The 12,500-nt window shown below is 38.3% G+C and overlaps 1 protein-coding gene across 1 annotated transcript in view; it reads right to left on the minus strand.

Annotated features, from left to right (window-relative positions):
* zgc:123305 overlaps positions 1 to 12,500 on the minus strand; it is a 36,092-nt gene that overhangs the window by 15,130 nt on the left and 8,462 nt on the right. The window contains 7 exon segments of the mRNA XM_056459336.1: positions 474 to 667; positions 1,813 to 1,906; positions 1,992 to 2,265; positions 2,268 to 2,699; positions 4,953 to 5,058; positions 6,016 to 6,117; positions 10,266 to 10,489. Coding sequence (XP_056315311.1) covers positions 474 to 667; positions 1,813 to 1,906; positions 1,992 to 2,265; positions 2,268 to 2,699; positions 4,953 to 5,058; positions 6,016 to 6,117; positions 10,266 to 10,489 — 1,426 coding nt within the window.

Consider the following 12,500-nt stretch of genomic DNA (forward strand, 5'->3'; position numbering starts at 1 on the left):
TGCTGTAAGTGTCAGTGAAAGACTGTCCAGAAAACACACACACGCAGTCAAATTGGCACAGTTTGTGCATTTTTCAGTAGTTGGCGCCTGGAGTGTTGTAAATACCCGCGCTCACCTCCTTCGCGACAGAGCGCATATGAGATAAATGACGTCAGTACATAATAACCAGTTATGATTATTACTGAACCGATACCGAATTGTCCGCGTCTGAATATATATATATATATATATATATATATATATATATATATATATATATATATATATATTTATATATATATATATAAATATATATATATATATCAGCGCTTTCAACTCAACAGGGCGTCTAAAAAAATGTAAGACACGAGCGTAAGGTCAAACGCACCCCTCTAGCGCATGTTGACATTGGAAAACAATAGAAAAGAATCGTGTTGGAAAGGAAAATCTCACTCTGTGTGAACGGCCCCTTATTCTGTCAATGGGACTCTCACCTTTGCTGATCTGACTGATGTCTCCTCTGCCGCACAGGGACATGGTGACGTCCAGAGAGTCGCTCGTGGAGTCAGACAGATACTCAGTGCCGCTGTCTGCATTACCACTGCCCTGTGATTGAGGGGACATCTGACCAGACGGAGGAGACGGATCCGGCGCATGGCTCGAGCGCAGATCTGAGGACTCTGCCTCACTGGAAACGCGGAGAGAGGAATAAAAAAAAAAGCATAAATAACAGTTACTGCAGAACAGGGAGACAAACTACCACTATAGACATATATGTGTCCATAAAATGTATTATTGTCAATATTTAATGTTGATCGGTTTAGCTTTTTTTAAGTGACAGACTTTAAAAAACTTCAACTTTTGACTCCTAATATTGAATACTGCTCAGCGATGTATGCACTTGAGTCTCTAAATAAAAGAAACCTTTTATTTCTGAAAATGTACCCCTATATACATTTCTGGAGAGCACCAAATAGGTCCCAGGAGGTACGTTTTTTGCAGTTTATGTTTTCGTGAGACTACCAGAGGCCGCTGTGTACACTTTTTTTAGATCTCAAATTTCTCTCGAGAGTGCCATTTGCACCTGCTGTTCTCATTCCACCAGAGGCCGCTGACGACTCACTTACTGATCGACTGACCCACCCTCCTCCTTGCTAAATAATAATTATTTTTATTATTTATTATTATTTTTATTATTATTTATTATTATATTTATTATTATTATTATTATTATTATTTATTATTATTTTTATATATAATTATTATTATTATTATTCTTATTATTATTATTATTATTATCATTATTATTATTTATTATTATTATATTTATTATTATTAGTAGTATTTATTTTTTTATATAATTATTATTATTATTATTATTATTATTATTATTAATAATAATAAATGTTTAGGGGGTTTCACCTTTATTGATAGGACAGTGGAGATTTACAGACAGGAGAGTGTGGGGAGCAGAGATTGTGGCAGGATCTCGAGCCGGGAATCGAACTCGAGTCGCCACAAGCACCAGGGTGCTATGTGTCACACTACCCACTATGATTTTGGAGCTGAGATTATTACTGTTATTATAAATATTATCATCGTCATCATCTATTATATAACAATAGTAGTAGTAGTAATAATAATAATAGTAATAATATCAACTTTTATTATTATTATTATTATTATTATTTCTTATTGTTATAAATTTAATGATAATAATAACCAGGAGTATTAGCAGTAGTAGTCAATAATACTTATTATTATTAATACTCTTATTATAAATTATGTCAAAATCAGTATAAAATAATCATATTGACTATTGAAGCATATAACCTTTTGGGGAAATAGAGGGCGGCGACTTCAGGGTCCAGACTGGAGAGGTCGTCTAGATAAATATCAGACGGTCCCAAATGATGACTGCGCTTGACTAGGAAAAAAGAGAAGATACAGTTCCACATGAAATGTTTCAACTAGTCACAAGTACATTCTGTACATCGCATTTAACCCAGTACCTTTCCTCTTGTCCTGAGACTCTGCTGATTTAGAGGACTCCAGAACCGCTTGATCCTCTGATTGGATGATGAGCTCCTGAGATCCTGTCACTCCAGCACTGTCAGCATTCTGATTGGTCGGTAACGTCTCTAAACCTGCCCCCTCCTCTGATTCGCTAGCCCTGAGTGTCAGTATTTCAACAGAGCTTTGATGTTTTGGTAATAAGATTGAGTTGAGCTCCGCTTCTGCTTTTAAATCCTGATTTGACTCACCAAATGTGATGGTTGGACAGTATTGTTCTCATTACAGTTTTCTAAATGAGCCACGCTGTCAAAACTAGCATTGTTATTGATCCCATTGACTGTACTAGTACAGCTAGTTATATTTTCAATCTCTATTTTAGCAATTATCTCCTGACTAGGTTTGTTTTGCAGTGTACTCCAGCTCTGAGAAAAAGAGTCGTCTGGAGATTGAAGCGTATTTGTAAACTTTACATTTAGTTGTGTGTTAACAGATAAAGAAACAGCTTTGTCTGATGAAACAGGGCTGACTGTCCCAATCTGCGGTTCTGGTCTCACCACAGTCACCGTCACTGCAGAGTCAGTGCTGTCGATGTCAATAGATGTTTGCCGGTGGATCGTGCGGAAGTGGGAGTGGTCAGAGGGAGTGATGGGGGAGGGCAGGTCATGAGTCAGCGAATCAGATTCAGCCCTTTCTGTTGGACACACCTACAGAAACGGAGGAAACACTGTGTGAGATCTACTATGGCTGCATTTCAGTCCAAATGTTTATGCTAATTTCCCTCCGTCTTGTTCCCTCGGATGTAGGTCATTGATTATATTAAGCAAGGGTCCACTACTGGCGGTTGCACCTGAATGGGTTTAACTGGAATGCCCTAAACACTTGAGCACTTGGGAACTACACTGTCACATTGCATTCTGGGACATGCAGGTGCTGGAGTTGACATGAAGCACACTTGCTTAAAAATGAGTGATCGAAGGTATATCCATGTAAGCTTCCTTCGTTTACTTAATGAAGTGGAAGGCACTTCAAAATGGCATTGGGGATTTCCCCCGAGGGAACAAGGGAAGGGAAGTTCACGAGCGCAGCCTGTGTACAAATGCAACTCCTGTTTAAAGGTGCAATGTGTAGGGCTGACCTAGTGGTTGAACTGGGTATTGCAATCTAAATTCAAAATACTGAATACTTTTTTTTCATGAAATGACGCACACGCAGGTTGCCAGATTGACAAGTCCAACAGATCGCAGGCATGCCTGAAGATCAAGCCTCACACTGTAAGATCACACTGTAATGTTTTTTTATGTTTGTTGTATCTGAATTGTTTGCAAAATTAAAGCCACCTAATTTTTGAGATTGCTACTGTCCTCCAGGGGTTGCTTTTTTGGCTGCGGTCGCATACATTGACTGAAATGTAATACATATAAAATAGTATAATAATAAATAGTACACTACCTGACGAAAGACTTGTCGCATATCCAAGTTCTAGGAACTTCAAATAATAACTTGACTTCTAGTTGATCATTTGGTATCAGAAGTGGCTTATATGAAAGGTAAAGGCCTCTAGATTACGCTTATTTTACCACAATAAAATATGATCTTGACATGATTTTTCATTATTTAATTAGCACAGTAAGGTCTGACTTTACTTAGACAAAAGTCTTGTCTCCTAACAGAAATAATGTCCAGTATAGAATATAAAGTCATGCTTTAGTGGAAACAGAATGAATATTGTGTCTGACTCCATCATGAGCTTGGAGGACTGCATCCATACATCTCTGCAATGACTCAAATCACTGATTAATAAAGTCATCTGGAATGGCAAAGAAAGAGTTCTTGCAGGACTCCCAGAGTTCATCAAGATTCTTTGGATTCATCTTCAACGCCTCCTCCTCCATCTTACCCCAGACATGCTCAATAATGTTCATGTCTGGTGACTGGGCTGGCCAATCCTGGAGCACCTTGACCTTCTTTGCTTTCAGGAGCTTTGATGTGGAGGCTGAAGTACTAGAAGGAGCGCTATCCTGCTGGAGAATTTGCCCTCTCCTGTGGTTTGTAATGTAACGGGCAGCACAAATGTCTTGATACCTCAGGCTGTTGATGTTGATCATCCACTCTGCAGATCTCTCGCACGGCCCCATACTGAATCTAACCCCAAACCATGATTTTTTCCTTCACCAAACTTGACTGATTTCTGTGTGAATCTTGGGTCCATGCAGATCCCAGTAGGTCGTCTGCAGTATTTGTGGTGCAGTTCAACAGATGATTCATGGGAAAAATCCACCCTCTGACACTTCTCCAAATGATCAACTAGAAGTCAACTTATTATTTGTTGCACTTACAACTGAGATCCATGACAAGACTTTTGTCAGGTAGTGTATAAAATGAGATAATACAACCTAATAATTATAATAAACACAAGAATAAAAAGGTTATTATTTAAATAAGGCAGTTGATTATCCATTTCTTATCCTGTACACATATTTTGCAGTCAGTTTAGATGTCATTTTGTCTTCTCTGAGTATATAGAAAAGCTTTTTCTTATTCGTTTAAATTAAAGAATAAATTATTTAAAGCTTCATTGTGTAACTTTTGAATAATTTAGTGAATCCTTGCTGAATAAAAGTAACTTTCTTTATGAATTACTTAATAAAGTGATGTTAACTCCTGCACGTGAATAAATATCAAACAGAATATGGTGTTAGTATGCAATGAAAATCATTTTCGTGTCAATTTTTTATTCATTTCATAGCAAAAATGAATAAAATACTGCAGCCAACATGTTGAACATTTCAAAAGAACTGAGCTGAAAACGTAAAATATCAAATAAATAAATAAAAACTAGTTTTATAACATGTACGATTGTCTAGTACAGGCCTGTAATGTCTAAAATACTCAACAATCTGTCATTCTGCTGTGTCTTTATCAGAAAGCTGTTTATATACAGTATTTGGATGCAGTACCTTGGGAAAAGCGCCCCAGTTCCACTGCATCTGCGGCCCTAAAGACTCCTGGGCTTTACACAACTCTGAATCACTCTTAGGAGACGACGGCCGACTGAAGTACACACTACAGACACAGAAGACAAAGAGAAAATCCAATTATATGGACAGAGACAGAGCAACATCATATGAAGATGATTAAGGATATAGAGACCACATCCTCCTTTTAGTTTTAAAATATTTTCCAAGAGCTGTTTAATAGAGTAATGGATGTATTCCTGTAACATTTATCTTCTGGATCAAGTCTTACTCTTGTTTTATTTAATTTGGCTGAAAAAAAATTTTTTAAACTACTAAGGTCACTATTCTTAGCCCCCTTAAAAGTGATCTATTATGCAAAACTCCCTATTTTGGCAACAGTGTGTGACTATAAGCAGCTTTTAATGGTAAAAATTATTAATTGTATTTTGTATAATCACACTTGACAAAAACAGTCTGCAGAAACACTTGAAATGATTGACATTCTCCCTTTGTGGGTGTCATCAGAGGGGGAAACCCCGCCCACTAGTGACCATCTCTCCCTCATTAGCATCGGATGATAGTCTTGTTTGTAAATCTGCCACTATGCTGGCACCTAGGCATTTGTAGCTCCGCCCTCTTCTGAAAAGAGCACAATCTCATTTGAATTTAAAGCGACAGCACCAAAATAGCACAATTTGCCTCAAAGGAGCAGTTTCATAAGCATTACTTGTGCTGTATTTTGAGCTGAAACTTTACATACACACACTCTAGGGACATCCGAGACTTATTTTACATCTGCACAATAAGTCTCCTTTAAGAATGACTTATTTAAACCTAAATAACCTAGTTAAATCGCACAATAAGCTGAATACTAGTATCTCAGTATCAGCAAAACATCTAATCAAATATTATGTGCTGTCATCATGATAAAAACAAAAGAAACCTATTATTAGATATTAGTTACTCAAACTACTTTGTTTAAACATGTGTTCTCGATGTTAAACAGCCCTTGGGAAATATTTTTAAAGGAATTAAAATCTTGTCCTCTGCTGTATGTACGTACCTCTCGTTCAGTGAGCACTCTCCATCAGAGTGAGGATGAACCTCTCGAGCTCCAGACGCTTCCTCATAGGGTTCCTCAGACAGAGAGTAATATATAGATTTACTGTAGAGGGGAAAAAAGCATCAGTGATCCAGTTCATACCTGCTCAAACCTACTTAAACATTTGTGATTTCTTCTGTTTTAAAGCTAAAACATTGGTATTGCGTTGTCTAAACATGAATAGTAACATAAACATAATGACTTTTTTGTTAATTAAGACAATAAAAATATATGTAAATTAAAAAATGCTTCAAAATGATCCATATTTAAAACTTTATTAGCTGTTTGTGTATCTTTTGCTAATGCAGACATCCCAATTTGGGACAAGTCATTTCAGAATGAGACAGAGATGATTTGCGGGAGGGAGGTTGTGGGTTTGTGGTGGACTGCTCGTCGTATCTGAAGAGCGTGGGGGGAGGGGGGTGGTTGGGGTTAGGGCACGGGGGTGGTATTTGGGGTGCGCGACATATCTGAAGAGCGGGGAGGGATGCCGTGGAGAGGGGTGCACGAAGTATTTGAGGACCGGGCGAGAGACGTGCGATTTTGCGAGAGATTATCATTCATTCGTGGGCATCCGGGACTCTCTATACATTTTTCAAAGGGTTTGTCTTGCCTCCTTCAAAAAATGTTGGGGATAAATAATTTGTGTTGTTTTTCTTCCAAAACACTGACTGAAATCACTAAAGCTTGATAAGAAAGGTTACACGAGCTGGATTCACTGGTCAGATGTGATAGAAACAAACACACTGTTGACATCTGCTGGTTACAAGGGGTAATGCAAAAAGAAAAGCATATACTAAATGAATCTATAACAAAGATTAATCCGGATTAATCGCATCCAAAATAGAAGAATGTTTTGACATAACATATGTGTGAATATTTATTATGCATATATATATAAATACACATATACATCATATATTTGAGAAAATAACATATTTATATTTAGATAGAAAATATATGTGTATTTCATACAAATTATCTCTGCAACAAAATAGTTTTGAATAGGTTTGATTTGTTTTTATGTATGTGTGTGTATCACATTCATTCATTCATTCGTTTTCCTTCGGCTTAGTCCTTTTATTCATCAGGGGTCGCCACAGCGGAATGAACCGACAACTCATCCAGCATATGTTTTACACAGCGGATGCCCTTCCAGCTGCAACCTAGTACTGGGAAACACCCATACACACTTATTTACACACAAACTCATACACCATGGCCAATTTCCTTTATTCAATTGCCCTGTAGCGCATGTCTTTGGACTGAGGGGGAAACCGGAGAACCTGGAGCCAAACCCACGCCAACATGGGGAGAACAAACTCCACACAAAACTCCACACAAAAAACTCCACACAAAAATGCCAACTGACCCAGCTGGGACTCAAACCAGAGACCTTCTTGCTGTGAGGCAAAACAAAACAAAATTTAATTTAGATGCCATTAATCTTTGCCCAGCACTATTATATTTATCATATAAATATTGCCATGATTGGCCTTTAAACCATAGGCTAATTAGAATTTTTTTGTGAACTAACACTTAAATTTGTTGCAAAGCTGCTTTCAAACAATCATTATTGTGAAAAGCACTATATAAATAGACCTGAATTTTTTGTTTTGTTTTGTGGAGTCTTTTTTTTATTATATATATATATATATATATATATAAATAAATAAATAAAAACACTCAGTTCGCCATCCCACCTCCAAGGAGGAGAATAAAAAAAACACACAAACAACAACATTAGCACCTACAAGAATTGTCAGACACTGACACGCATATATTAATAACAAGGGCAGAGATCTTTCTTGAAATAAAAATAAATAAAAATCTTATAAATCAGCGAAGAGATGTGTTGTATTGCTGACTAAATTAATTAGAGGATCCCAGTTTTTATACAATTTTTCAGTGGAAACTCTTAATGTAAACTTAATTTTTTCAATATATAGAAAAGACATGAAACAGTGGGAGGAGGTTTAGAAGACTTCCAGTGTAATCAAATCCGTCTCCGGGCTATCATTATCTATGTTTTCATCCAAAAATGCGAATGAACTTTATGCGCAAAACTGGACTATCGCATTAAAGACGTGCGAATAAAGCAGCGCTTCCATCCAACGACTCAAAGCGAACAAAATCGTCACTTCCTGATTAACTGGCGCCAAATATCAACAGTAAAAACTGAATTTACTGCGGTAGGAGAAGCTGCGTCAATCTTTTCTTCATCTAATAAATTACCTCAGAAGACAATCCTGACACGCAGTGATGGTGGTGTTTAAAGGTGTCAGACGCGGAGCACAGACGCTCTTGATTCTGGAGGTCATTAATGGCTCGTTTCCACTGACTGGTACGGTACGGTTCGGTACGGGTCACCTTTATCAGGCTTGCGTTTCCACTAACAAGGGTACCCTTTTGGTGGGCGTGGTGTATGACAGAAAGTTTCAGTCGACATCATTCTCGCTCGAGGAAATGTCGACAATAAAGCTGTACGGGTCACTTACATATCATATGAGAAGCACTTCTCTCAAAACAGATGCTTTACACACATAAATACTTGTGTAGAAATGTTTATTACTGACTTTTCTATCAACATGAGTTGATTATAACTGCAGATCAATGACAGTGCGAAACAGCCTACTGTAACGTCTGTAATTATATTAAATAACTAAATAAATTAACTTATATAAACACATACAGCCCCTTACAGTCTCCGATATGTTACCAACTACAGATGAACCACATATAGCAGACATTTCACCAGTATTTAGATTCAAAACAACACAAAATATAGCCTACAGTCAGTGTAAACCTCTCATCTGTGTCTGTAATCTTCAGCAGCACATGTAGCCTCTGTTAGACAGTAATTCCATCATTCCCAGTTCATATTAGTCCAAAATGTGAAGATAATAAGTTAGTTAATCATGGCATTTTGTTCATGTTTGCTGAAAAATAATGTGCTCCTTTTTTTCCGGCTTCTCCTTTGTTTCTTCACGCTTCACTCTCGTGTTTGTCAGTGTCTGACAGGATCAGGTTTCAAAAGCACGTCAATAATCAAGCGCAGGTTATTACCATCAGCTCAAGAAGTTTGTTATTTCAGATATAATGTTAGACGCGTGCGAGCGCTAGCAAGAAAGCAAAACCGCTCGCGCCTCAGACTGGCTCTTAAAAAACTACGCGGCACAGGGTAAATCTGCTCTTCTTCTTGGCTTTGTGGCTGTTCATCAAGACGACGACAAGGTTTGTTTGAGCCCAGATCGACCATGGCTCGTTATTATATGTATTTATAATTCCGCTTTAATCTCTCGCTGTGTATTTCAAACATGGCGGAGTTTTTTTTTCATTCTGGCTTGTTGCGTAAGCGAATGACGTATCTCTGTAAACCAATAGCGTTCAGCTGCACGTGTGGCTCCGCCTTTTGGTACCCTTTCTCGTGTTTGGTACCCTTTCGAAAGGGTGCCGAAAAAGTGGTGCGGTACGGTTCGGTTTGGTACGCTTTTTGACAGTGGAAACGGCCATAAAAGCGTACCAAACCGAACCGTACCGTACCACTCAGTGGAAACGGGCCATAATAATATAACACTAATACCTAAACAGTAAGGCGTTTTAGAATGACCAAAACAACAGTTCAGATGGTTTACAGTGTGCTCAGCCTGCTGGTTTACCCATTCACACACATTCATCATCACATGATCTCTTATCACAAAATCACATGACCTTTTTTAATGCACACGCTGAAATTTGTGCAGTAAAAGTGTTTCCATCATAGTTTATGCGCATCTTTTCTTATTGAATAAAAAGTTTATCCTACTCAGTTATGCGCATACGTATTTTATGAGCATTTTCAAAATGTGTGAGCATCATGGCGTTTCCATCAACCGTTTTTTTTTCATGCGCATATGCAAAATGAGCATAAAAATAGGTGGATGGAAACATAGCTAGTGACGTAAAGGCTAGTACATTTAGCATTCCTATTTGAGAGGTTATCCAACAAAGCCATTACACCAAAAATAGCAATCAAAGGGCATGGCTCAAGAGAAATGTTGAAAACTGTAGAAAAAGTATCAAAGAAAGAACAGGAGACCTGAATTAAAGTAATGTACCCAACACTGGCTGTACATACAACTAGAGTTGTGTAGGGAAAAACGAGCCAACAAACTTCCCGTTTGACAATTTCAGGAGGAGTAAACATTCAATAATCTCAGAAAACATCTCACCTTGCTGCCAGAAGTGACTCTTCCTTAAAGGCGTCTGGATCGAGACCTTCTTTCTCATCCGAGGAGGAACTGTCGTCTTCATGCAGATGTGTGTCTGAACGCACACGCTTTCTGCGCCGCTTTTTACGCCGATTGGAGGAAGGCAATTGAGACTCCGCGACTTCAGACGCTTCTGCAACATCGGTGGGGATCGGAGAAGTGCAGAGATGAGCGGGAACTCTTGTCTGAGAGTGAGGGAAAGAGAAACTAGGCTTGCATGATATTGAAATAAACTGACATTGTTCGCAATGTTTTATATTTTCTGCGATACATTTTGCAACCTTGAGACTAATTTCTGAATAGCTCTTATTGAAAATAATTCCTAATTTTGAACTGATTTATAGAGGTGTGCATGTAAAAGACAAATAACCAATCACAGGCATTGATAAATACAGCAGAGCAAAGATACAAATGAAATAAGCTGTGCTTTATGGCTTTCTGAGTGTTTAGCGGTACTCAGGTACACAAATTTAAAGGGCACCTATGGTGAAAAATCTACTTTTCAAGCTGTTTGGACAGACATATGTGCATGTATGGTGTATAGACCGTCATATTGAGGTGAAATAAACACACCCAGTGCTTTTTGTTCACATTTAATAACATAAAAACGGTGGACCAATAGGAGCTGTTTTCAGATCGACCGCAACTTTATGTAGGAGTGCGGTCCCCCCGCCCACCAATATTGATTGACAGCTGTGCGCATTAACATGTCCCGGTAGTCATGTGTATAATCATATCAACAAGACCAGACGTGCGCAAAGCAACCGAGAATAAAAGGTGTGTTCAGTTCGCTAGGATTATCAATCATCATCAAACGTGATCAAGAGTGAGTTTCACAAGTTTAAAATGTTTTAAAACAGAGCATGTGTGTAATGAATTACAGCGATTCACTTCAGATGCACTTCATCAGCACAGCCGCGTGTCAGAACAATTATAAAGGAAGACGCTTCAATCCCGGTTTGTGGACGTTAAATCAGGTTTATTTTGTTCATTAACATAACAGATATTCACACAGCAGTGGAGATTAACCTGTAGCCTGTCACATATGTGTGCAAAACGAGTGCAAAGCTAAACGCGCGCGCTCTCTCTCTCTCTCTGTGTGTGTGTGTGTGGGTGTCTGCGCTATGTGTGTGTCCTCGCTGTGTGTGCGCGTGAACTTTGTAATGACATTGTGTGTGACTTATGGTTGCAACTCACAAAAAATGCATCAAATACTCATTGTTAAAGCTCTTACTGTAGTATTTTTCACAAACGCGATGTGAGATCTGCTTCCTGAGGCAGCCGAGGGCGGCGATTTAGGCATGTTGCTGACAGGCACGTGGGAACGGTGGGCGGGGAGGACTAGCCTTAAAGGCCCAGTACAAAAAAATTGCATTATGGGATGTTGCTCTCTGCTCTGTGGACTTTTAATGTTAATAAATTCGACTCTACAGTTTAAGAAAGGGATTTTTTAGTCGTTTGAAATAATATAATGTATTATAAGAAGTAATATCTAGAGAAATGAGTCTGTAAAATAACAGAAAATGTACTGGCAGTTTATTACAATGTTTTTGTAGATTAATATACATCGACAGACAATATAGCACTGCAAACTATTAAAAATGTTCATAAGAGTCACTTCTTCCAACTTTTCAAGGTTAAAAATTGATGGAGGAAAGGTCAAGCTCACATGATGTCCTCGCTGTGTGTGCGCGTGAACTTTGTAATGACATTGTGTGTGACTTATGGTTGCAACTCACGAAAAATGCATCAAATGCTCATTGTTAAAGCTCTTACTGTAGTATTTCTCACACACGCGACGTGAGATCTGCTTCCTGAGGCAGACGAGGGCGGCGATTGAGCCATGTTGCTGACAGGCACGTGGAAACGGTGGGCGGGGAGGACTAGCCTTAAAGGCCCAGTGCAAAAAAAACAGCAACCAGGTTTTACCGGCTATAATAGAGACACTTCAGACAGCTATAACAAATAATCTGATGGGTGTTTTAAGCTGAAACTTTACAGACACATTCTGGGGACACAAAAGACTTATATTAAATAAGAAAAAAGGGGTAACCTAGGTGCCCTTTAATAATCAGATGTATATTTAAAGTCAAAATTATTCGCCCTCCTGTGAATTCCCTTTGTCAAATATTTCCCAAATGACGTTTAACAGATTCAGGAATTTTTCACAGTATTTCCTATAATATTTTTTCTTCT

Source organism: Danio aesculapii, chromosome 6 (genome assembly GCF_903798145.1).
Source record: "Danio aesculapii chromosome 6, fDanAes4.1, whole genome shotgun sequence".
NCBI lineage: Eukaryota > Metazoa > Chordata > Actinopteri > Cypriniformes > Danionidae > Danio > Danio aesculapii.